General features: G+C 38.7%; 2 protein-coding genes across 4 annotated transcripts in view; both read left to right on the top strand.

The window, feature by feature from the left end:
• Positions 1-25,645, top strand: part of tyn (trynity) — a 73,723-nt gene that overhangs the window by 42,770 nt on the left and 5,308 nt on the right. For both annotated transcript variants that reach the window (XM_066285613.1, XM_066285615.1), the window contains exons 2-8: positions 15,865-15,928; positions 19,450-19,613; positions 19,923-20,150; positions 21,519-21,681; positions 21,742-21,923; positions 21,975-22,113; positions 23,654-23,785. In XM_066285613.1, coding sequence (XP_066141710.1) covers positions 15,865-15,928; positions 19,450-19,613; positions 19,923-20,150; positions 21,519-21,681; positions 21,742-21,923; positions 21,975-22,113; positions 23,654-23,785 — 1,072 coding nt within the window. The remainder of the gene's footprint in view (positions 1-15,864; positions 15,929-19,449; positions 19,614-19,922; positions 20,151-21,518; positions 21,682-21,741; positions 21,924-21,974; positions 22,114-23,653; positions 23,786-25,645) is intronic.
• LOC136341038 (uncharacterized) lies at positions 33-1,465 on the top strand. Of its 2 annotated transcripts, none has more exons than XM_066285608.1 (2): positions 33-1,041; positions 1,110-1,465. In XM_066285608.1, exons 1-2 carry the CDS (start codon positions 175-177, stop codon positions 1,131-1,133), a joined length of 891 nt encoding a protein of 296 aa, XP_066141705.1. In that variant the 5' UTR covers positions 33-174; the 3' UTR covers positions 1,134-1,465. The 2 variants fall into 2 exon arrangements, with proteins under 2 accessions (XP_066141705.1, XP_066141706.1); XM_066285609.1 differs by having other exon boundaries at positions 1,095-1,465.

The following is a 25,645-nucleotide window of genomic DNA, read 5'->3' as shown; positions in this document are numbered from 1 at the left end:
TGCCACACTTATCAACATGAAAAGGACCAGTTTCCCCCGGAACACAACAGTTAAATTTAACAACATTTTAAACCCCAATTATTCATCGCACGGAGACCAGTTTCCTCCACCTGTATGTACATTCTCTAAAATTGAGTTTCAAGTCCAAAAATCGCTAAATGAATAATTGGAAAAATGACTCGTGCTAATGAGGTACCGGTTGTATCTACAGTGCTCTCGGTTTACAAGAGATTGGTCACTTACCGGCCTCATCTTACCGAAGAAAGCCGTCGGAATTTGGTGCAAAAGAAGCTTCTAGAAGATTACCAAATAAAACTGTCACTAGAGGAAATTTCGGTGATCATAAAAAGCCACCCGGAGATTATTCCCGCCAGGAAGCCTGTGCTCGTTAAGAGAGACAGGAATCAAGAGGTTTGGCACAAGAAGAGTTCGCCTATAGAGCGAAAAAGGGATTTTCGCAAAATAACTGATGAGAATTTCCCCACGATTCAGCCAAGCCGCCCTGTAGAAGACACTAAGGTTCCTTTCAACTTTGACTTTACCAACTCAAATAGTGTACAGTCAAGATCAAGAATACCTAAACCGATATTTAGGTTTGGAAAACATGTCGATGTCGACAACAAGCAACATCCCAACATTTACGACCGTCTCTATCAGCAACGGTCACTTCCTTGCGAGCACAAAGTGGAACGAGTGCACTTCATCCGGGACATCTGGACTGCCAAGGCCTCTCAACACAAACCGCCCCAAAAACCTCAACCTTGTGCCTTTCACGAACCTCCAGAAAAGAAGTTCAGGTACAGCAAACAGTGCTTAGATGGTGCTTTGAGCACATCGGTGTTTGACAGATTGTACGCTCAGAGAAAGCAGCTGAACACTAAAAAACTGACCGATGTCCAGGAGAGGCAGCTCTACTTGAGGCAGCAGAAGCAAGAGCACCTGCAAATGCAGCGGAGGAGGGTTCAGAGTCTGAGCGCTGAGAAGTGTGGGAGGTTTCCCGTCCGTAAATGCGAGGCCTCATCGACTACTAGCGAGGGAAATGTGAGTGCTCAAGAGGAATTTAGTGACGTGAGTGTGATTAATTTAAATGATAGTTCTGTTTTTAATAGTACAATGAAACCGGAAAAAGCTGACGGTAATGACGAGATCGGGTGCTCCTTCCAAAACATGCATAGTATGTTGGACAACTTAACGTTGAATTTCAACTCTAACATGACTTTGTGTCACTTGAACGAGAATGAATTAAGTGGATAATTGTTCATTTCTTCAATTTAAGGACTTTTCCGATATTTCTTTTTTAAACGAAGTTTGTAATTTTACAGATCTGACCGTACTAAGCTAAGTAATCTTAATTATTCTGTACAATATAGGTATATTGTAATTATCTTAACTTTATATACAATTTAGCGTTCGTCTTGCCTTTTGCGTATCGTGTGATTTCTAGGAAATAAACGTATTAAAAAAATGTTACACTTTCCTCTAGCAATTTTATACAGGGTGCAGCATCAATCGCAGAGTATACGCGCCATGTTTGAGTCTAATTTGTTGATGACGATTATTAACGAATTCATGTTTTCTGCGTTATCGATCACGCTTTCTGAAAATAACAATATAAACCATTATAATCTAGTGCATGAACTATATCCTGTTGACTCCCTGACAGCGGGCAAGCCGCAATTAAAATTTCTCAAGAAGGTTTCTTATCGTTCAAGGAGGTGTTTGTTGAGTAATTCTACTTTTTAACTCTTCCGTATTGTGGGGCTTATTTAAATACACCCCACGTTTCGGACAACCAAATTTGAAAAAATTCACAGGGGTGAGGTCGGGCGATCTTGCAGGCCGCCCTAAGTTCTTTGCAAACATTTCGGTCACTGCTGAATTAAAGCACGGATACATTACATAAGATATGTTCAGAATATCTCGCCGAACTCAAAAACGTCATAATATACGTGGGGTTTCGTAAGAAAATAACGAAAAAGTAAAATGGTTACGAGACCATTAAACTACCTGATGGTGCCTGCGCGTCTCTTAAGTATGACCCTGTAGGCATTAAAAAGGCGAAGACCAAATTGGTCCTGTATGAAAACAAGCCATTTTAACACTGAAGCCTTGGAGGAACAACCTCAGTAATTAACAGGAGTCATGTATGGTGCCGTTAAGCCGATGGCATCTCGGACACGAAACTGACCTGGGACAACTGTCTATCTATGGGGTGTCGCACGTTTTTCAATCTTTTACAACTTTAATTAATCAAAGCTGCAGTGCTTCCATTTGGCCACCCAAAATGCCCAACAATAAGTTTCAGACTTTAAAACCGAGTGTCAGACGATCTTCAGGTCGTCTCTTAATTATGATCGTGAGATCTCAAACTATAAAGCACAACAATAAAGTTCTTTACTTGACGGGAAACCTTAACGTGTTAATAAGTGGATGTTGAAACGAAATAAGGCCATTTGTATCGGAGATGAAATGTTTGCATGCTGGGAATATAATTAAAGGAGAACTGAGAGTCAAAGGAGTGTTACAACCTTTCATCCTAGTGGCCCAGATTGGCAAGATGTAGAGCGTAGAGCTAAATAAGGGGCCGACGGTGGAGTCAGAGGTCGGCATTAAGATCAGATTTTGCTTTGAGCTGTGCCCAACCGGGTTATTAGGGTCACTGAGTATGTGATATATCGATTTTTTTCTTTTGGGTTTGTTTTTAGCTGGTGACTATGTAGGATCGCATTAAAAGAGACTTCGACAGATAATTGTGTTGGAGATTACACGGTCTGGTGATCCGGAATTATCATCGGTTAGTGATTCAGGGTGCCTGTTTAATGATAACAAGGCTTCAATAAACGACAGGCAAAGCAGAAGTAATGGCAATTTCTGCATTGAATTTATCCATGAAATCGGCCGTTTGCGTCTTTTATAAGGATTTTATCGTTTCGGCGAGCATTTCAGATTCATAGGAAAACGTAGAGGAGCTTTAGATAGCAAGAGAGATTCAGCGAAGCTTCCGCCGAAGAAGAAAATGGCGCAGCCTCAGTGGATAAATATGTATTATGGAATGTAATTGGACCAATTTTGCGATTCGTCTCAATTTTTCCATTTCCACTTCATGACGATTTGAAGAAAAGAAATAGCAAATCGCTTGAAGAGACAAGAAACGAAACATTGTGATTATAATAAATAAGGCAGAGAAAAACAAATTGGGACAAAATTAAGTGTCTGACGATGTCGATGGCATTTTTAGTCGAAGTGACTCAAGAAAACGGGACAAACGCAAGAAAATTTCTTCATATCCCCCAGCTGGATTTAAGGAGAAAAAGACGAGAAAGGAGAACGGAATACTCATAAAAGGAGCCTTAAAAATCCGTGGATTCGATCGGTTCAGCTCCGCACGATTTCGGTTGAATCTGCAAAAGAAATCTACTGAAGACGCAATACGCGAAATCTCAAAAATAGGCCCAAACCATTGAGAAAACATCGACATCTCGAGATTTCCCTTTTGGCTCCATTTTTAGACAATTTATGGAAAAATTACTGAAAAAGTCCAAAGTAGATAAAGAACCAGTGAAGATATTAAAAAACCGCGAGTTTGCGTTTTAGCTGCGCCTTTAGTTTACTTCACCCGACTCCACATCTAAATAATCTGGAGAACGAATTGAAAAAATCATACGGAACTCGGGAAATTCCTCCGCCGAAGGCAAAACAGATAAAGTTTTAGAGAAGAAATTTCAACTCATTAAAAGAGCCCAAACCAACAGATCCAGGACGGATAATCCAATTTTCTAACTAATTTCCACCCTACCCAGATCATCTTACTATCTCCGAGCAAGAGCCTCATGCCTTCAAACATCGCAAATACCAGAAAACCCCCATGGTCAACATCCACTGACCAGACCATTAACAACTTACATAACTTCCCATCAAATTTGACCTATACCAAGCGACCCAGAGCCCCCACGTATTCATGCCGAATACTCGATCATTTATTTTTAAATTCAAGTTCAATATCCTCGAGGGAATGAAAATGCCCATGTGGGTCAGTTGTATCATCTGACGTGACTTCAAGCCAAGTGCATCAGGTTCTCGAGATGGACGTTCTGTAATGTCTTATATAAAAGAGCCTACCCAATATGGTAATTTCGGTTTCGGTGGTATTTGTCATGTGTTTGGGCTGCAGAATGCAACAGATGGTATTTAAATGATTCTCCGGTATTGAGAAGATGTCCATAAATGATCGTTAAAACAACTGTTTTCGGCATCGTAAAAATTAAGCAATAAAGGCTTTTTCGAGGATGGTCCCGGAAGTGCCCGACCGGCCAAATAGATGGCGATTCTTTTGTTAAAATTTGCCGATATTACAAAGACATAACCTTAAAAATGTTATGTCTAAAGTTGATTTGTGTTTGTTTTAAGGCTATTTTTAGTGAGCGCTTTTAGAAATTTTGTAAACATGGGAAAAATTGGTATTTGATATGTGATTCAATATTTTTGTTTGAGTCCATCCAACATCAAAGCGGAGTTAGATTCTACTCTGGGGAAACAACTGTAGAATACTAGAATAAACGCGTAAACGCGGTTGTACCACCTACCAAGGTGAACTCCGCAGTGGTCGACCAAATAACACTCCAGGTCTGACCGCTCCTCTTTTGTGAATTTTCACCACGCCAAAAATTATGGTGAAAATTCACAAAACTGTAGAGGGAGATGAGCATTTTGAGAAGTACTGTACGTCGCGTTTCGGCCGCACAACTGAATGCTAGAAAGGTGATGGCGTCAGTTTTTGGGATAATATGACTATCTCCCTAAAGGAAAAAGTCTTGTTTCATCAGCCACCAGTCCACACTTCCGTCATCGCGATGGCCAAAATCAATCAACTTTTCCCCGAGCCACCCTACTCGCCAGATTTAGCTCCCTCAGATTATTTCCTAAACTTAATAAATGGCTTGGTGGAAAGGCGTTTACCAAGAATAACGAGGTGGAGTCCGAGGTTCCAGCCTGTTTTGAACCATTCCAAGCTTCTTAAACAAGATATTGAAACCACAGAACATCGTTGGAAGAAGTGTGTCAATCTCCAAGGCGAGTATGTTAAGAAATAATGTAATATTTCCATTTTTTTTTCTTTGAGTGTTAGGTCGGGTGCTTTTGGAAGCATCCTCGCATATCCCGAGTTTGTTTATACAGAGGCCCGTAAGTTTACTTGAAAATAGATCCATCAAATTTGACACTGTTTAACAAGTCTATTAAGGCCCCTATTTCTGAGAAGCCAAGACGTAGAGAGATCTCGTTTATAACGAGACAGTCGTGACCCTTTGAGGCAGTTAGCTCTATTGTAGCATTATTCAATATAAAAGCCGATGCTGTAATTCTTTCGTGGGGCCTATTGTAATGCTTTCATTACATAAAATTTGATAAATAAGCCTCGTTACTGCTAAGGATGGCTTAAGACTTTAACAAGCGAAAATACATTTTGATGAGCTCTATTACTTTGGTTGCGTTGCATACTGACCTAGAATGAATGAGTGCCGAAAAAAAGAGCGAAGGTTGCTCTTTCGAGCCAGTGGATAAAAATTTCATTAAGTATAACGGTGATCTCTCTGCTTCAGGTCTTATTCGAATCAAAAAGGAATGAAAGAGATCGCGTTTTGAACAGTTGACGCCGTGTTACTCACCGACATATGGAATGATATATTTGCAGAAAACGGTGCTTAAGTGCGAAAAGATATAACAGTATTTTTAGCTGCTCATTTCAATTATCTTAACGAGGAACATGTCTTAGGCTGATTTGTAGCTCAGAATCTCCTCTAAATATCGTTTTACATAAGTTAATCTTTGCATAGGCTTGAAACCCTCATAGCCCGCGGCGTTGCTGATTCGAAATTGCTTAAGTTTCAGAGTGTCTCTAGGGACATTTCGGATTACGCCTGAAGGCGTACTAAAAGCTCAAAGCTCTTTTGTTCAGCCCATGTACATATTGAAATAATTCGTGTCTGGTCTTGACTCGCGTTTGCATTAACAGCACGAAATAAATCATTTACCACGTTTCAGTTTGTTTTGGGAACTGGCCCCAATCAATCACCACCGAAAAACCACTTAAGGCGGCATGAAACTTGTTCACACCTCGGAAGGTCGCAACACTGAAAATGGACCCAACAAAGGGAGTTCGAAACGTTTTAGTGTAGTATTCATCGTTCGACATGAGATAGAGATCGATTCGAACGAATCTTAACTAGTTTGAGTATCATATCACGTTTTTCGGTTTTCGTGAGAAACATATCACGGTCTCGTCATGGGAAGTAAGCCAATATTGGATTAGGCTCGATTGATTGATATGAGTGCAGGGTTTAAATGCAGATAAGTGAGTAAATAGAATACGCAATTTATTGCAGAGATCCGTGGCATAGAAAGCCGGTGCAGAAAGAAGGAGTGGAACTTTAAAAGAACGAGAAGAATTTCGAATAAGGACATTTTAAAAATACCTTAAATCCCTATTTCGAAGCTATTTTTGACGATAGGTCAGTTCAGGGCTGGATGGGCCTGGAGTTGGAGCTAACATACGAGGATGGTCCCGGAAGTACCCGACCTAACGCTTAAAGAAAAAAAAAATGAAAAATATTACATTATTTCTCAACATAGTCAGTCGCCTTTGAGCTCAACACCCTTTTCCCAGCGACGTTTTATATCCTATTTATAGTAAGAACCTTCGCATGTTACAAAATAAGCATCAGCCTCGGACTCCGCCTCTTCATTATTGACAAATCTCTTTCCCCCGAGCCATCTCATCAACTTTGGAAAATAGTCTGAGGGGGCTAAATCTGGCGATTAAGGCGGACGGGGAACGCGTTCTAAACCAAGTTGATTAATTTTGGCCGTCACGATGGCCAAAGTATGGACTATTTGATATTCTGAAGTTGAAACCCGAACCAGAAGAAGTTGAGCTTAAAAAGGTCAGCTTTGACCTTATTTAGCAGTCTCAAAAAGTATCACTTTATTTGGTGTTTATCTAAAATCGTTTATAAGTAACTGAGTTACAGCTTCGCCCATTTTGTTAAACACCCCGTGTCGAATGGAGAATAAGTTGCAGCATACCCGAAAAATGAATCAAAAGCCTAACAAATCTTATTTCCAACTCAACTTAAGCTGGGTTAAACTGCTTTAATTTTTCGTTCAGATTCAAATCATTAATATGCAATCAAACTTGGCAAACTGTCCATTTTCATGGAAATTTTCTGCAGAGGGATTCTATCATACAAAACTTCGGTCTATGTTTTATTGAGTCCTTTGTGCCCCATTCAGATTTGCCACGTGTTATGCAGAAACACGTCCCAGAAAAGTTCATTCTAAAATGCGGCTGAAACTAAGATACATGATACTCTGAGGCCCAAATTCAGGGATGACTGATGTTGTCCCAATGGGTTTTTTCGCTGAGACATTGTCAATTTCGTGTTCATCTACAGATTTCTGATTATTTTTTTGCTATCTTCTTCAACTCGAGGGTTCCCCATGATGTATTCACTTTTTGCAAATAGTCTAGAATCGCAAGGGAACAGAAGAAATCTGAACTCAGGGCTAAAACATAAATTCTTTATACTTCTGCCTTTACAGAGTGTCCATTATATTACGTACGTTTTCACAGATATTTTGCGTCTACATCTTCTACAGTGTGGCCCTAGGATCGGCCTTTAAATTAGTTTATTCCCCAGTTCATCTAGATATAGAGTCCAACTGAAGATGTCCAAAAATACATCTGCTAAATAAATTCGTCGTTGATTCTACTTTTCTCTATGGTGTGACTATGGTGAGAATTCATTCGTATCCGCTTCAGGAATAGGTTGCTCAGTTTCTTCTGATTTGCGTCTTTCCTTCTTTAGATTCTCTTGGACGACAACGTACACTATATGCAAATTCCATGTGTACACAGTTATAAGCTTAAATTCTCGGGCTCTGCCCTCAATCGGAAGTAAATAAACACACAAACACCTCTGATTTCTCGGTAAGCAGAAAAAGTTAGTGTGTCAGCAATTAATTTTATATCAAGAAATTTAAGTATCACGCTAGATTAATTCAGGGTAACGGTGTGTAGTAAATCGATGCTAAGAGCAAATAGTTCAAATTACCGATAGTTTTATCTGAAGGACACGTCTGGTGCATAGAAAGGAAGAAATCCATCGGTAAGGCAAAATGGCCGATTTTAAAAATTGAAACATGGGTCAAGTGACACCTTAAAGCAAAAGTATCTCAAAACTACGCTTAATGGTGTGTTGCGATTTAAAATCGAGCGATTCGTTTTTGAAAAAAAAAGCTATATAAATTCGGTTTCATCGCACATAAACAATAAAGAAGACAGGTTTATTGGTAGGAAATCAAACAAACTAAATATTCGAAATGGGCACCATTTTGCTCCTGACAAAAATGGAACCCATCCACAAATTTCTGCCTTACGTTAACAAAGATTGGTTGGTTAATAGATCTGCAACCTTCCGTTACCATTCGATGCCCCATTTCTACCAAATTCTCTGGAAATGGACGAAAATCTTTGACCTAACGCCGCCCCGAAAAAACGTCCAGGAGTGTTAAATCGGGAGATCTTGGAGGCCATGCAATTGGACCCCGCTCTACATCGTTTATACACATATATATACATACATACTTATATAACGCAATTAAAGGTCGAAGAGCAAAGCACTTACAAATGTATTAAAGTTGAGTGGAACACACTTTAATCTTCTTGTAGAATCTTCATATTCATTATCTACACTTTACCACCTTTGAAGGATTTCAAGCCTGAGACGACCGTTTCCGATTTTCGTTATGCCATTGTGATCTACAATATACAAGCGTATATTTATAGGCCATGAACTTTCTTGTTCATCCCAAAACACTTAAGAACTTCCGTTAATTAATCCTCAGGTACTGAACCCGAGCCACGCATTTAATCATACCTCTCATAGCCTCTCAGCAGAAAAGTGGCCCTTCATCCCCGTTTATAATTCATACATACATTCTTCATACAATAATTAAAACCCTCATCTGTTTTCCATTACTACACGTACGTAAGCCGTGGGACTTAACGATGATAAACTTGATTACTGTACACTATGCTACGTTGTATCCATCATCAATTGTTCAAAAAGCGCATAATTATCATCGCATATTTCTCATCAATCCTTTGATCATTATCCAACGGCTTAATTAAATAAATGATCCATAGTTGTGGGTAAGGTTGCGAAGATTGGGTTAATAACGCTGGGATCGGGAGTTATTAATGAATGAATGGCATTCAATGAACCGCCCTCAGGGGTTAATAATTATACCTTCTTTGTATTTAGAGAGTCGCTGTTGTGCTTCGCTTTTCTGGTTTCAAGGAAATTGCCAGATCTTGTCAGAAGAAATATATGTAATTGTGGCGCAATCTCATAGAAATGCAACTTTTCCGGTATTTTTCGCAATTGTCCGTTTATACGAAACCAGCAATCAGAGGGCGTGTTAGAATTGTTGTGTTAGAAAAGGGGAGGATTCCATTCTATGGGAAGGCAGAAATTTGGATGCAACAGATAATAGTGATTAAGTTGAATTTAAGATTCACCTCGCAATCTCCGTTAATACCCACCTGTAAGGCAGGTACACTTTGATTTGATGAGTAATTGCCATCGGGACTTTGGGCTAGGTTCAACATTCGGACAGGTTTCCTGACCAAAATCCTAGACCCTGCGAATCAAGCATTTCACGATCGGAAGTAAACCAGGCACTTTACTCCCTCAAGCACCACATCTTCTCTTTACGCCATGAATCACAAGTTAGTATCATTCCTTACGCACATCGACACCAATTCTCTTCAGCTTTGCGTCCAAATCCGGTATTTCGCATTATCTACCGTTCGCCATCAGCATCAACTGGAGATTTTCCGAGAAAGTTAAAAAAGCAACCTACTTTTATTATCTGCACAGTTAATGAAACAGTTAATTTACGCCCGGAGCTTCTTACTGCAGGCAGATGATAAATACAAGAGCTTTTAGACCGGGAGCTAAAACGCGTTAAGCTATATCCTAATGAGATCTGATAAATGCAATGAGAAAAAGCCATGGGTGGGTTGCAATGTTAGATTCATTAATTTTTGTTGTTTTAATCCATAAGAAGAGTAATTTGTATTAAGGGTGATTAATACTGGTATGTTGAGATAATGACGGGATATTACTGCCGTGGACATTAATCATTTATTACTGTACTTGGTACAAGTACCAATTAATCAAGGCAGTAATGGACAACTTACGTAAGATTATTTTCTTGAATTTCACCTTTCTCAGGTACTCACCGCCGCTAAGCGAAAAATAAATATTTGCTCATTTTAAAGTTCGCAGATATTCGAGACAACCGTCAATAAATTTGAATTGCAAATGCAGAAAATCAGGGGAATTGTAGATTTTCCAGCTGTTACTTGGAATCAGCAGCCTTGCTGCAATGATGTGATTTATAAAATCAATGGATCCAAGTAATAGATTATCGCGTAAATCCAGCCAGAGCTTCAGTACCTCGGGAGTTTAAGCAAAAACACTAAAAAAAAACTGTTTTTTCAATTCGAATTTTTTAATCAAATCAATCCCGCCTTATTATGAGACGAAATTGGATGTTCCAAAGCAAAAGGCTTCGCCTTTTCCACTTCTTTTCCCTTAAAAAACACAGGAGAGCCTGAACAACCGAATGGTTCTCATTGCACTTTATGACCTTAAGAACCTCTTCAAATCGGTGTCTTGATCCGGAAATGTCGGTTAAAGTTATGTTTTGCATAAAAAATCTTACTTCTTAACTATTAACAAGAACATTTTCCTGAGCCCTGTATCCCACATTTTCCATTATGATTTCATCCCAATTTGTATTTCTATTTCATGTGACTGGGCCCCTGGCATCAAATGCTATTTTGCCGCTGTTTGCATTGATTTGTTAACAAAAAAATGTTATGAGGATCAACATCTTCGAGTTTGGGCTATGTTCGGCCTAGTCAATAGGAAAATGGGCTTGGTCCTGCAGCTACATCTCTCTAGAAACTTTCCTAGATTTGCTCCTGGTTTAATTATCATTTTTACTCTAAAAGAACGGAAGTAATCTTAAGAAAATCTTATTACTGATAAATTGCACAACTTCAAATTACTCAAAGCTCAAAAGATGATGTCACGCTGATCGGGGATCCACCAAGTTTTTTTTCAGCTCACTCGGATTCTGCCTTAAAATAAAAAATGAAGTCTCGATTTGTGGAACGAACGAAGATGAATAGATGGAAATTGTACTCCAAACACTTGACAGTTTAAGCGATTTTCACGAAAATTTACGAAAATTTCCCGATTTACCTACTTTTTGACGTCTTCTTACGGAATTTTCCGCCTTATATATCCGACAATTCGCATCTTCTCAGAGACTGTTGGCATAAAGGCCTTAAGCAGTTTGTTACTCCATTTGCAGTGATTTTTACATTCGGGAGACTGAAAATTTCCGAGATCTGGCTTGACAGTTTTAGGGATTTGCAGAGGCATTAAGGGAAATGTGTTAATTGCTGTGGGGATAAGGGAACCTTCTGCGGTAACAAGACGAGTTGTTACGAAGGCAGATTTTTGTTCTTAAAATGTTTTTTGGTGTTCAAGAAACTGAGAGTCCCGGGGTACTAGTCGACAGTTTCGAGGGTGTAAATATTGATGCCCGCAGTAATTTTAACGATTTCGAAGATAACTTTCCCTATATTAAATTCCTCAACATTGTTTGGGACCGTCTGCATTTAGGAGAAAGCAAATCCTCGTCTAATTTTTTTTCTTTTTACTGAAAGTTCCCGAAATATTATTTAACTGGTTTCACCAAGTATTCGCGAGGCTTCTTTAAGAATTTATGCGGAATTTTTCCACCTCAATAAGAATTTTCGGAATTGTTAGGTGTTTCCTAGAGAATTTTTTAAGAACAAATTAAGAAGCAATTTTCTTGCTTTCGAAGAGATTAAAACTTTACCGATTCAATCTAAGCGATTAAAAGTCCTCAAAGAAAACTTTTTTTGGCCTAAAAACAATTTTCAACGCACTCGTCTACGTCCAGTTTCACTGGGTACTACTGTCGGAAATGGCAATGTGTTCACTATAACCGTGGCGGTACCATTCTCAGTTTGACCGATTTAAAAAGATAGTTTTGATACAGGTATCGACCCGGAGTCGGAACTCCCAAATAGTAGGTACCAGCTAGTTTATTCGTGTTTTTCGCACACGTTCGTCCTCTCAAAGAGAAACGTTGAACATGCGACTGGATATTCAAAATTGAACCTCCTAAATAGAAAAATAACGATTTCAACCTATTCCATTTCCTTTCAGTTCCAATACGTTATTCAAACTGCGGCTTCGAACTCGCTATCGATGTAGACAAATTGTGTTCGGTAAACCGGAAAATGGCAATAACATTTAATTTCAGGAAGATGTATCTAACAACTGCTATTTTGAAGTAGATTCATTAAATCGATTGCTGTTATTCATTTAAGAACCCAGCGTTACCAGAGTACCCATATTTTATGGATGAGCCTAGTCCCAAGGAGAAAAGAGAAGTTTTTTTCTCTTTTCACATACTTCTCCGCTACAAAGGGCATTGTTAGTGCGAAATTCACGTTAGATTATGCAAACTTCTTCTTTGTTTGGTTGGGCCAGCACGAGGACCTATTTTTTGTTAACGCGATCGTGGAGTCGGATGAATCTCATTGAATTGCAGCGTACTTTGAATACCGCGATTCTCGACACTCCTATATACAACATTTTTACATGCATTTCAATAGAATCCTCTGTGTCTTCACGAGTTACGGCCACAGGTTACCATCATGATCCTGCATAGAATAAATCACCTGCGTTGTCGAGTCTATCTCACCATTACTGTGTAGGCATAAATCACCCCGAATGCATCTGACAGTTCATCAGCGTAAGACTTGTCGGCAAATATATGGGAATTAAACAGTTTTGGTCAGTCTAGAATATTTGATATTCGTTTCATTGTTCTTGGTTAAACGATTTTATGGAACCAGATTCAAACTAATTAACGAGTAAATGGACACAATAGCTTAGAGAAAGAACTGTGCATCCACGCAAAAAATTGATTCCTCCAAACCGACGTAATTAGAACCAGCATATACAGGGTGCTCCGAGGAAAACTTTTCGCCTCGGTTATTTTGGATAATTGGAGAAATACCGTAAAACACCGAGAGACTTCGACTTTGTTGTCGAGGAGTACACAATTACACAAGCGATCCCCTCTGTGGAGATGCAATCAGCTTTGGAACTTCGAATGGGACCATGGGCCTGGTGAACCCTCGTTCCAAAGGCGACGCTCTTCAAATATCCGTCTTCTCAACTCTTCCAGGAAATCCGGTTGGGTTAGAGAAATTTTTGATTTTAAGTGGCCCGCAAAAAAATCGAGAAGTGTCGAATCGGGTGACGCGGGTGGCCACTCAATGGATTCTCGACGCCCTATCCAGTGACTGGGAAAATTCTCGTCCGGATATTGGCGTGTTGCTGCTGTACCACACGAAGACATTCGATACCACTGAAACCGTACTTCGTTTTCTAAAATGTTTTCTCAATTTCATCTTAAAGGGGTTGTACTTGTTAGTTTTCAAACTACCCCTGCGACTCGGCGCAGGGACACCTGACACTTCTGAGAGTGTGGATATACTCGAGACGTGATCTGCTTCCATTTGATCAACTACAGGGATATCAGTGGCTTCATTTCGGACCGGTTTTTCAGATTATCACTTTTTATTATATGTACCGACTCTATCTCTCGAATTTTTCCTACAAAAGAAATTACGTGAATTTGGGAAGTAGTCTTCTCCGGGTGCATCTCAAAGGAAGGAATGAGCTCTAAATAAATTCTAAGCTGCTGAGCGAAATGTAAATAAAATTTTAAACATTTTTTTACGAGAATTCCTTTATTAAAGTAAAAAATGGTTGTCACGGTAATGAAAAAAGTTTGTTTATTCCAGTCCGTCGATGGGATTTCGTGAACCTTTCAGCGCATCTTTTGCATACTTTGGACGTTATTTTTCTCAGAATTGGCAGTTAAAAATAGAAAAATTGCGTATTGCGCTAAAACGAATTTCATTGCTTTTAAAATGAGGGGTCACCCGACTTCTAGTCCCATTTGGAGCTCCAAAGCTCATTGAACCCCCCCAGAGGAGATAATTTCAATTAATTTAAAATCCGCGCTCTCACACGTCCCCCTCGAAAATAGACCCGACGAGTCTTGTCGTTTCACGACATTTCTGCCACTATCCAAAGTAACTGTGATGGAAAGTTTTCGTTGGAACACCCTGTAGAACCTCGAAGAGTAATTGAAACGATGACGAGTTTAAAATGAGCGAATGAATGGAAGTCTTTAAGTTTGAAAGATACATGTAATCATGATGATTGAGCTGCACTGCTGCGGGATACATAACAGTTACTCGTCGATGCACGCCCCTGGTTTTCCCATATAACACAGAACAAGTATTTTGTAGGAAATGGAGCGATTTCTACTCAATCGGCATCAGGCTGCCACAACGGAAATTGTAGCTTTGCGGAAGTTTATGCAAAAACTTTTCCTACAATACGTGTTATGAAGCACGAGATATGAAATTTTCATGAAAACTATAATATTTTGATGATGGCTTTGGATATTGCGGCGTGCACTCTGAGCTTTAATACCTCCGCAACAAATGTTGCCTTACCAAAAAGGATTTGAAGTAACTAAACTTTCTTCCGCAGACTACAAATTTCTACAAATTGGTTTTTGTATATACGAAGATAGTCCTAGAAGTACCCACCTTAACATTAAAGAAAAAAATCGAATATGTTAAAATTCTATCAACACAGTCTCCTTTGAGGATGATGAACCTTTCCTAACCATACGCCCTCTTCACAGTAGGAAACTTCGAATGTTTCAAAATAGGCACCAATCTCGGACCCCATCTCTTCATTGTTGGCAAATCTCTTTCCATCTCTTCCACCCACCGACACATTTTTTCAAGTATAGAAAATAATCTGAGAGGGCTAAATCTGGCGGATGCGGTGGACGTGGAAAAAGTTCGAAACCAAGTTGATTGATTTTGGTCATCGTGATGACGGAAATGTGGACTGGCGCGTTTCCTTGATGAAACAAGACCATGGAGTGGAACTCGTGTTGGCAGCTCGTACGACCGAGTTTAAGTTCCATCCAATATTTTTTTAAATTGTTAACAAAGCACCAGATTCCTTCGAGTCGAATTTAAATCCGCTTTGACGTTGGATGTCCCAACACCTTTCAAGTGAAAGTATTGAATCACGTATCGATGATCAATTGAGGAAACCTCGACCAAAAATTCAGAAATGACGAACCTCTGGTGACAACCCGAGATAACCTGCAGGTTCTAAGCTCAAAATTACGTTTGTTTTTTTTTGCAGGAACATTCTTTATTTCAGTGTCAAACTCAGAGATATTTGAGACGGTGATGAGATTATTCAGGCAATAAGTATCTAATGGGAGCATTCGTGGATTTAAATTCCTAAATATCATGAATAATTTAATTGCAAATGGGAAGAATTGTTGATGTTGTTTTAATGCAAATCGCTTTTAAGTGCATGCTAACAGCGGTTGTTAACTATTTGATGCCGTTAAATAATTTCTGTGGAATGTAGTAGATATCTTTCGTTTAAATTGCATGATGGAGCGCGGGATATTTCCTTCTTCGCTAAATGACGATGACCAAACTAATTACAGGTCTGACTTTTATTCTTCTATGTTCATTAGTCTTGTTACATTAGCTCATCCGAACAAGGATCATATTGTGACATCATATTTTCAATAGCCAGTAAAGATTTAGACGCTAATTATCCATGATTGTTTCAGATGGCCTTCTCATTACACAGCGTGATAGGAGTGCTTCTAGTCTTAGTTGTTAATGGATGTTTAGGTGAGTAAACTATTTTTAATTTTCAAATTGAAAATATAATTTGGGCAGTTAACTCATGACAAATTTATGGGGTCACAGTCTCTATTTTACTCTCAATATGAATCAAATGCTGTAGTATCGAATTTCCTCAATCTTTCACAAACATAGTATTAAAGTTTCAGTGTTTTTTTCACTTTTTAGCTGCAGATTTTTATTATTCCTATGACAGTCCACCTTGAGCGGCTCCAAATTTGTCTAGAAAAATACATAACAATATTTTCTTAAACATAGAGCCCCCCCGGTATCACTCCAACCTCTTGGTGGTATATTCCTGACCAGCTGATTCCTGAACTGACATTCTGGATTCCTTGTTCCTTTAAGAGACTAGAAGAGCGAGAACAAAATGTTAAAGGCCAAAAAGGAAATTCGAAAACGCGGGTATTAACGGTCAACTCATTACATCCCTGATCATTCTCGCTCTAAAACAGTTTAATATGGCAAAAAGGATCTCGGAAACAAGTTGTGGCGTGTAGATTTTACCAATATTTTCAGTTGTCCACTGAGGTAGAATGACATGAGAAACGTATAGCCCGTATTTGGGCGTTAACACCATATATTGTTGTTAACCTGCATGTTTCAAATTACACATTATTTTGTGATCTACTGTTGCTAAATACAGCACCAGAGTCTCTGAAGATATAAGGAATGAAGGCTGCAACGTCGGAATTCCACAGAGAATTATTTACCAGTCGCTTTGCAAACACACCATTCCTTGCATTGAGGTTTTAAAGTTGGACATCAAGCTAAACTTGAATTTGATTTAACGACTTGCGTGCCGTGGGAAACCGGCTTTAGTAGTTTGCATTTCTCTACGTTCAAATCGACGCTAAAACCCATGAAAACTTTTACAGTGAGCATTGGCAGTAAATTTACAGTAAGCATCTTATTGCTCGTTTATTTAGTACCGAATTCCAATAAATAGTACCGAATGTTCTCTTGAAACCAATTCCAGTGTCGCCGAAAATTTAATATTTTTTATTTAAGCAGAGAAAGGATCCATGAAGAATTAAAATGATGTAAAGCAGGTTGCAGTTTTAAAATTTCGTCGAAAGTTTCAAGATTGGAGGACAATTAAGGGAAAGAAAATGCAACGAAATTTAAATCGATGTGAAGTTAGTGGAAAATTACTGAAAGTTCAATATTTTTCGATTTTTCTCGAGTGACCGAGGTCTAGAAAATTATTCAAAAATGTCGGAAATTTCCTCGAAAATAATACCAAATTTATTGGGAGTCCAATTTACTTGGCAGATAATTATTCAGAAATCAGGGATAGAAAATTAAAAGTTGTAAATAAGACTGCGGCTGGAGATTTTCTTAGAAAGTTTGACAAAATACCGCTTGTTCTTCGCAATAAATTGAACATCATGATTAATTCTGCCGCAGAAATACCTATGCCGTGCCCTCAAATACAAAAGGAACGATTACAAAAGAATTTTAACTGCTTAAAAACTCAGACAAATGTCGTTCGACGGAATACATCTGACAAAACCGAAATAAACATAACACAGGCCCATTAACAATTAAGCTCACACATCATTGAAGTATTCTAGTACAAGAAAAATGCCGTTGAATTGAATGGATGTAAATTACCTGGTGATGTATCAGTTATTCATTCTGGTTTTGCATTGCATGCTAATTACCTTGAGAGGTCGTTGACTATGGGTAATTTCGTAAATGCAATTGAGCGACCATATGCGGAAATACAAAGCTCCCTTATTAACATTTCAAGAGAATATTTGATTAATGACAATTTAATGGTCTATAGTGTATTCCAGATTCGTCACGAAGCGGTTTCTATCGACTGTAATTAAACCGGGCTTGGACTTAGGCGCCACGTTTTTGTATACGTGTACGAGGATAGACCCAGAAGTACCCGACTTGACACTTGAAGAAAAAAAAATTGAAAATATTCCATTATTTTTCGACATAATCTCCTTTGAGATTGACACACTTTTCCCATAGATGTTCTATGGATTCTATGCTCTGTTTATACTGGGAAGCTTCGAGCGATCAAAATAGAAATCAACCTCGGACTCCATCCCTCGATTATTGGCACATGCGTGTCCACCGAGCAATTTTGTCAATTTTGGAAAATAATCTGAGGACACTAAATCTGGCGGGTACGGTGGACAGGGAAGAAGTTCGAAATCAATTTGATTGATTTTGGCCATCCACGTGTGTCAGCTCGGGTACTTCTGGGACTATCCTCGTACCGTTACCGTCATCACGCAGGTCGTCCATTAATAGGAGTAAATGTAATAATGTGGAGGTTTTGATTAGATGCTGCGATGTCAATCTTTCAGAACGTTTGCCTGGTAAAAAGCATTCTGGATTGGAACAAAGCTTAATGGAAAAAAGTCGCGCGGACCGTTTATTGACCTCAAAGCTTTACAGATTTACTGACTTAGAAATTTTAACTGTGGACGAAAACGAAAAGATAATGACTCAGGCTTTTTGCCAGTGGCTGTATGAAATTTTAAATTGAATTTACGATCTAAACGTGATAAAAAGCGAGGGCAAAAAATATTTCATTAGGACGGATCTAATTACTGCGAAACCCCATCATCGGCGGTCCATTAAAAAATCTATCAAAACCGTTTACGCCTTTGATGGATGATAAAGCAGTCGTGCTTCTCAAAGTGGTTTGATTAATTGGATTAAATCCATCAGATTTTGGGGATTCAGAGGGTGTTTTTTTGTGTAAACAAGCATACACGCCAATTTGGTCAGCTTCAAACTAGCACGGAACTGAAATAACGGTATACGAATAAAGTGGTGAATGACCCTTCTTCTTAGGCAAAAAGTATAATATGACATAGCAAACCTGCCATAATGAAAAAGTATATTATGGAGCATGTGCAACTTTACAAGTCTCAAGCTCCCCCGGAATAGACCGATGCCCGGGTTGAAGCAGCATCGTTAAACATTTCTTTCCAAAATTCTTAATACTACTGCTTCTAGAGCTGCACATTACAGACCAATGGAAAATTACCTGAATTTAAAATGATTATGCAATTTTTAACTTAAGAATTTGCAGGCACCTAATTTAAAATTCAGATTGATAATGTGTAGGTCTTGCAAAATTCTTAACAAGAACGCTAATCATTCAGTTTTTACCGCGAAACTAGACCTATAATCTTATTTAAAAAAGATATTGGTAACTTAACAATCTGATACCCAACCAATATAATTTTCTTCAAATTCCCCTGTACTTACAGTCATCTTCGATCTACCCGTTTAACTTGATATATATAATGCAAAATAATTAAAGATTGCTACCTTACTATAGACATCTTAAGTCTATCTTCCCAGCAAAGAAACGTCCCATCATTTGAATTGTAAATCAGATTGATGCATGTATATCAGATTGCTTTATTTTGGATGCTAAGGCTGGTTTAAACTACTTTAGATTATCTTACGATTCACTGCTGTGAGCACTACATTAAATACAGAAGTTTATGGGTATTTTGTATTCTTTTCAGGTCGAATAGCTTTCGAAAAACTAACAGACTTCGACTATAGAGGGAATACGTATTACACGGTGAAAAATCTTAGCCTTTACGAGTGCCAAGGATGGTGTCGAGAGGAACCTGATTGTCAAGCTGCAGCATTCAGCTTCGTGCTGAATCCACTTATCCCTGTACAAGTAAGATGCCTTTAACTGCTTAAAACCGCCTTCACTGAGCCCAACAACAATGGAAATAATTCACCTTAAAATTCACCATAAAGCAACTTCCGCAGATATCAATCGAATTTAAAACCGACATTTCACTCTAATTTTATTGATATGGAAGTTAGGAAGTTACCTCAATTTCAATAAATCTTGTTGTACTTCCCAAACTTCGGGCAATAGACAACACGAGGGAAACTGTTAGTTCAGTTTCTCCTAGAATATGAGTTTCCTTAAACCTACTTTGAAATTCTAATGCCTCGTTAACTTTAAATATTTTTCCAGGAAACTCAGTGTCAGCTGCAAAACGAAACCCAAGCCAACAACCCGTCCGCCACTGCTCAACGCAGTGTTAACATGTATTACATGACGAAGCTGCAGCTGCGCAGCGACAATATTTGCCTCAGACCATGGGCGTTCGAGAGGGTTCCGAATAAAATGATCAGGGGGTTGGACAACGCTCTGATTTACACTTCTACGAAAGAAGCATGTCTTGCTGCCTGCCTCAATGAGGTGAGTCTGATTTCCGACTTCCCGAAAAGACTTGAAATTTTACAATGGATACCAGAAAGCTAAAATTAGTTTCTTGAAAATAGCGAAGCCTCTCTTGAAAAATTAATTAGAAAGAAGCCACGCATAATCCGTTAATTAAAATTTCTAATTAGGGTAATAATTAGTTAATTTGCGAACTCATTTAAGGCCTGATCGCGTCGGAATTAACTCAACCCTTCCGGCGTTTTCTATGGAAGAGTATTAAACGGTTTTTAAATTAATAAAAGGCATCTCCACGTTAGTTCGGTTCTCAAGAAGTTCCCTAAATCAATTTTTCAATTAATTATAATAATGTGAAGAGAAGAAAATTTCAATAGGTTCACGACCAACATGGAATTTGAGCCACATCGTATAATCGATAGATTTATCAAAAAGAAAGAACACCATAGACTACACAATTGGCTCATTATCGAGGCTATTTTATGGATGTATTAGAGAAGAATACCTAATTGTAGATTGAATCGCGACTTAAGTAGCCCCAAATCAGGGCCTTAAATCTTAAGTAGTTTTGACGGCCTTTTATTTTGCATAAAGGTCACCATCCGCTGCCTCTCGAAAACTTGATATTTCGGAGTTTCGCTGTATCAAACGATTTTTCTACTTCATCGAGGGAATCATTCCCTTTAATCCATTCAAAATTTTCTTTGGTACTCCACTGACTTAATTAAACAAAAATGGGAGCTATAAATGAAAACTTTAAAAAACACTTCTCAATGAAGAAAACTTGGTAAAACGCGCTCAACTTCTCAACAAGGAAAAGTTTCGATATTACCGTGAGAACATATGAAGCACTTGAGACGAAATCGACCATTTGGTGAGAGCGAAATCACCGTTCTTAAATAGAGTCACAGGACGGGAACAACCTGGAGAGGCTAAGTTTCAGGTTAGTAAAAAACCGAAAAACGCACTGAAAGCTGATAATTAAACGGTTAAAAACAATAGATCAATTCGGTTAGCTCCGAAAGCGCTGCGGTCTAGTCGACTCGCCCTTGAGGACACGAAAAAGCACACCTAGAGACACCTACAAAAACGAAATTTTTGAAAAATTGTATCTCTCCAAAAAGACCACCTGCACCAATGACTTTCAACATAAAAGAGCCCTGAAATGTAATTCGCACTTTGGAGCCAGGAAGCTAGTGTGGATGTGCAGTTGCAAGATCCGCCCATGAAACTGGCGATATTTCTTGAACCTTTTAATAATAAATATTTCCAGCTGCAAACCATGAAATCCAGACACACAGCTGTTTGATTTTCTATCTTCTTAAATTTTCCGGGTGTATAATCGGTGAAAATTCACACTATATTACTAATTTCCTCTCGTTTTTCCAGCACCGATTCACGTGCAGATCGGTGGAGTACAACTACGTGACCCTTCAATGCCAACTCAGCGATACAGACCGAAGATCGGCTGGTCAATTTGTCCAATTCGTAGACGCCCAAGGAGTGGACTACTTTGAAAACCTATGCCTTAAAGGCAACCAGGCTTGCAAAGGTCTGGAAATCTATGGAAGCTATCTTAGAAACGTTAGTGATTTTTATTATGTATTTATAGCCAACAGAATTTTCCAAACACCCAGAATAGGGGTGGCAGACGACAAAGTGGCCCAATACGCAGGCCTGCACTACTACACGGACAAAGAACTTCAAGTGACTTCTGAAGCAGCCTGCAGGCTTGCCTGCGAGATCGAAAACGAGTTCTTGTGCAGAAGCTTCTTGTTCAAGGGACCGCCCCAAGTAAATCCATTCGTTTTCTGGGATTTAAATGATTTACTTTTTCCTCTTTAGGGATCGCAGTACAACTGCCAGCTCTTCCACTTGGACCACAAAACCCTTCCAGATGGCCCGAGCACCTATTTGAACGCTGAGCGCCCCTTGATCGACAATGGAGAGAGACTGGGATTATATTTTGAGAATGTGTGTGAAAGTAAGTATTGAGAGCGTTTTTTTCATGGAAACTCTACGGACGGTGTCTTTTGATGTTCCTACACAAAACAAGCGCTAAAAGGCAATAAATGATAGCCTTGCTAAATTCCTCTAATGCAGTCCTTATGAACATAAAAGCTGGTTTTATAGTTTCCAGGAGGTGAGCAAGTAGTAAAATGCGATAATGAATGTTGTACTTACCCTAAGATTTATGGTTTCGGGATCAATTTACAATCTCCGTGTGAATTACCTGGAGGCGGTATCTAACCACAGCGTTATCAACCATTTCCTCTGTAAAATTATTAAACTATCGTTATAAAATTGAAAACCAGCCAGGATTATTAGAGTCTCCAGAATCTCGTTATCTTAGAGCGTTATAAACACAGGTTATATTGCTCGTAAAAGATCTTGCAAACTGCAAGAAAACCGAGGATATCGCGGAAAATAAACGTAATGGAAGGACGTTTAAAAGGAGCGCACATGGGGAGATTCCTGTGTGGTATGTTTTCATTTGTAGAGGGTTTAAAGGGGGTTTAAGGTATTCATATATCTGTTTTATGGCTGGAACATGAAGATTTATAGAAAATTGAAAGATTAATAGGGAACGTGCGTCTACTTTGTTTGTTTTACAGTACAGAGGAAAATAACAGCTCATACACCTACACACGGCAAACTGAAAAAGTAAAACTAGGTAGATGCTATACCCATTGTTGACCTTACAGCTGCTATGGCACACCAGCATCAATCCGTATGAATGTTGCGGATTTAAATGGAGAAATATGCAGGGAGACTCTTTAACACACTGGAGTGCAAAATTAACCGGGCGATTAAATTGTCACACAGCAGTTGGTTACAAAGGAGTTTCGTTTAGCCATGGAGTGGAGTAATAATACAGCTTCGCTCGTTTTACTAGAATAATTACCAGGTAATTCTGGATAAGTGGGGCAACCAAATATCCAGGAATCGAACAGACCTAGAAAAAAATAATCGCAGAAAGTCTCTTTAATTTTCGGCGGCTAACTTTTTACACTGTCAATTTTTTGAAAATCGCCTTCACCAGTCTTTTGGAATCTATTTCGTTTTTCAAATAGAAAACACAATTTTTTGTTTGGAAATTGGAATTCTTCGTTGACAGAAAAAATGTATCCACGAGGAGCATTTTTGCTTAAATTGATAAAATTCCTAACAATACTTCGTCATTTGTCACATTTTTGTTTAACGCTCGTCCACACATTGCAGAGGTCAACGCGAACGTGTTTGGATGAAGTTGGCATTCCTTCATTACCGTGGCCCCCGAAAACTCCAGACTTGAACCCGATAAAACATGCATGGGAGATAAATGACTTAGAACAAACACTTTATGACGAATGCGAACAAATCCTCAGGAATAATTTAATGCATCGATCCGTAGCATGCCCAATCGCATCGACGCGGAGCAATACACGTTGCTACCCCTGTTGTTTTTATTGATGAATCTAATTGTTTTTACTGCTTTGTCATGAGCTTTAGGATTATTTCGTTTAAATTTTTCCGTCTTTCAGAATCAGCATCAGCCCCGGGAACTGGAGAAAACACGCTCCCTGTTGTATTCAACTCATCCGAAGATCCCACCCTTAACAACCTAACCAAATCTGGTGACGTGAACTGCGACAAAACTGGAACATGTTACGACGGTAAGCTTAACTTGAAAACAAGTCCTGAACGCTTTTTAGAAATGCTTCATTGAGAACGAAATGGTCCAGCATTGGAAAGATTCTGTTCAAGGGTAAATTTGTAATGATCTCAATGCAAAAAGCAACAATAAAAATTGTTTTTTGCCAGTTTTCTTCGTCTACAGCCTGCATAAAGGAAAATACAAGACAAACTACTACAACCGAACATAATATCTAAGAAAACATAGTCAATAAACTTGCACCACGCATTCCCAACTACACGCATAACCGCCAGGGCAATTTACATGAACATGCTTTCAATAAGCCCTGGTTAGCTCACTTTTCCTATCTGCCATCATATATTCACAAAACCGGCCTATAAATAGAGAACCATCGTGTTATGTATTATGCATTGTTGTTCCTAATACACTCCATATATTGGAGACCCGTTGTAGAGTTAGTTATTTATGAAAAAGGGACAGTCTAGCTGAATTATCTGCATAGTTGGAAAGCAGTTTGCGGTTTAGTAATAGGATTCATTTATTCATGAACGGTGGTGTATATAGCATTAAATCTAGCTTTGCTTTGATGAGGAGAAAACGCTTGAATTGAGCGAAAATAGAAAATAGTCACTATTTGGTCAATTTTTAAGACATGGTGGCGCCAAAGGAACCGCAGATAACACACATCATTTGAAAAGAACTTGTACAATTCTATGGAGGATTTTTCATTATCACAGCATTTTCAAAATATGTCTTGAAAACATTTTCCACTCATTGACATGAACACAGAAAATCGCTTTTTAAAGTTGTTAACCATTTTTTTTCCTTCTAGTACTTCCATTGCTCCATAATTGAATGTAAAGTTCCATCCTGCAATTTCTACTTCCTCCACATACAGGAAGATATTCGAAAATTGAATTGAAAGCATACGTGAGATAAACCCCAAATATGAGAAAAAAACGTGAAACTTTGCCGCCTTGTATATCGGAAATGGTGCGTTTTTGACCATGAGCTTTTTTCCCTATCGCCCCTTAAAATGTCTCCATAATATGTTGTACCCTGTATATTCATGTTAAGAGGACAATTTCAAATTAAATAATATTCTGCAGGAAAAACTATTATATTCAACTAAACGTTTCTATCGTTTTTTTTCTATGAAAATAAATAGAGCGAGAGCGATACAAATTTTATATTTATATGTTTTGCTCTATATTTGAGGTCCCCTACCGTCTCAATTTCATTTAGAAATTTTCCCATTTATCCACAGCAATCGGTAAATATTGGACTACTTTCCTTCTTCGAAAATTCAGTAGCGTACGCTATTTGACACGCTACAATTTTTCAAATTTTCCCTGTTACATAGCCCTTCAGGAATGCGTTTCATTGCATGTTCAACGCGACTCTATACTGACATTTCATGATTGATCGGATTGCAAATTCCACTATTTGTACACGTCTGAATAATATTGAGAACATTTTAGGTAGTCAATAAACGTCAATTTATCAGCGAATTGCAGAAAAACAAATTAACGAATTCCTACTTCTCGACTGCTCATTTTTTCCCTCTTTCCCCCTTTCCTTTTCAGCTCTGAGGAGGTACCCCAGTCCGAAAGGGGATTCCCCAACCCCTGGCCATTTGGCAGCGGCGATGGTACCGACCTCGTTGGGCGGCGTTTCATCCCAAAGATGGCTCTGTCAGTTTGTTCCTGCTAACTTGAGTACCATGATAGTAAAAACGTGCGGACTAGAAAATCTCCGTATACACAACAGTTAGATGATAACGAACTAAATTCGTAAAAGTAGAAGGTCAATTTCGGAAGGTACGCACACTCGGACTTTCCCTTTTTTGCATTCACATTAAAGCGTCTTATAACTTCAT

The sequence above is a fragment of the Euwallacea fornicatus genome, chromosome 9 (assembly GCF_040115645.1).
Source record: "Euwallacea fornicatus isolate EFF26 chromosome 9, ASM4011564v1, whole genome shotgun sequence".
Taxonomy (NCBI): Eukaryota; Metazoa; Arthropoda; class Insecta; order Coleoptera; family Curculionidae; genus Euwallacea; species Euwallacea fornicatus.
This window is presented reverse-complemented; position numbering and strand designations above follow the sequence as displayed.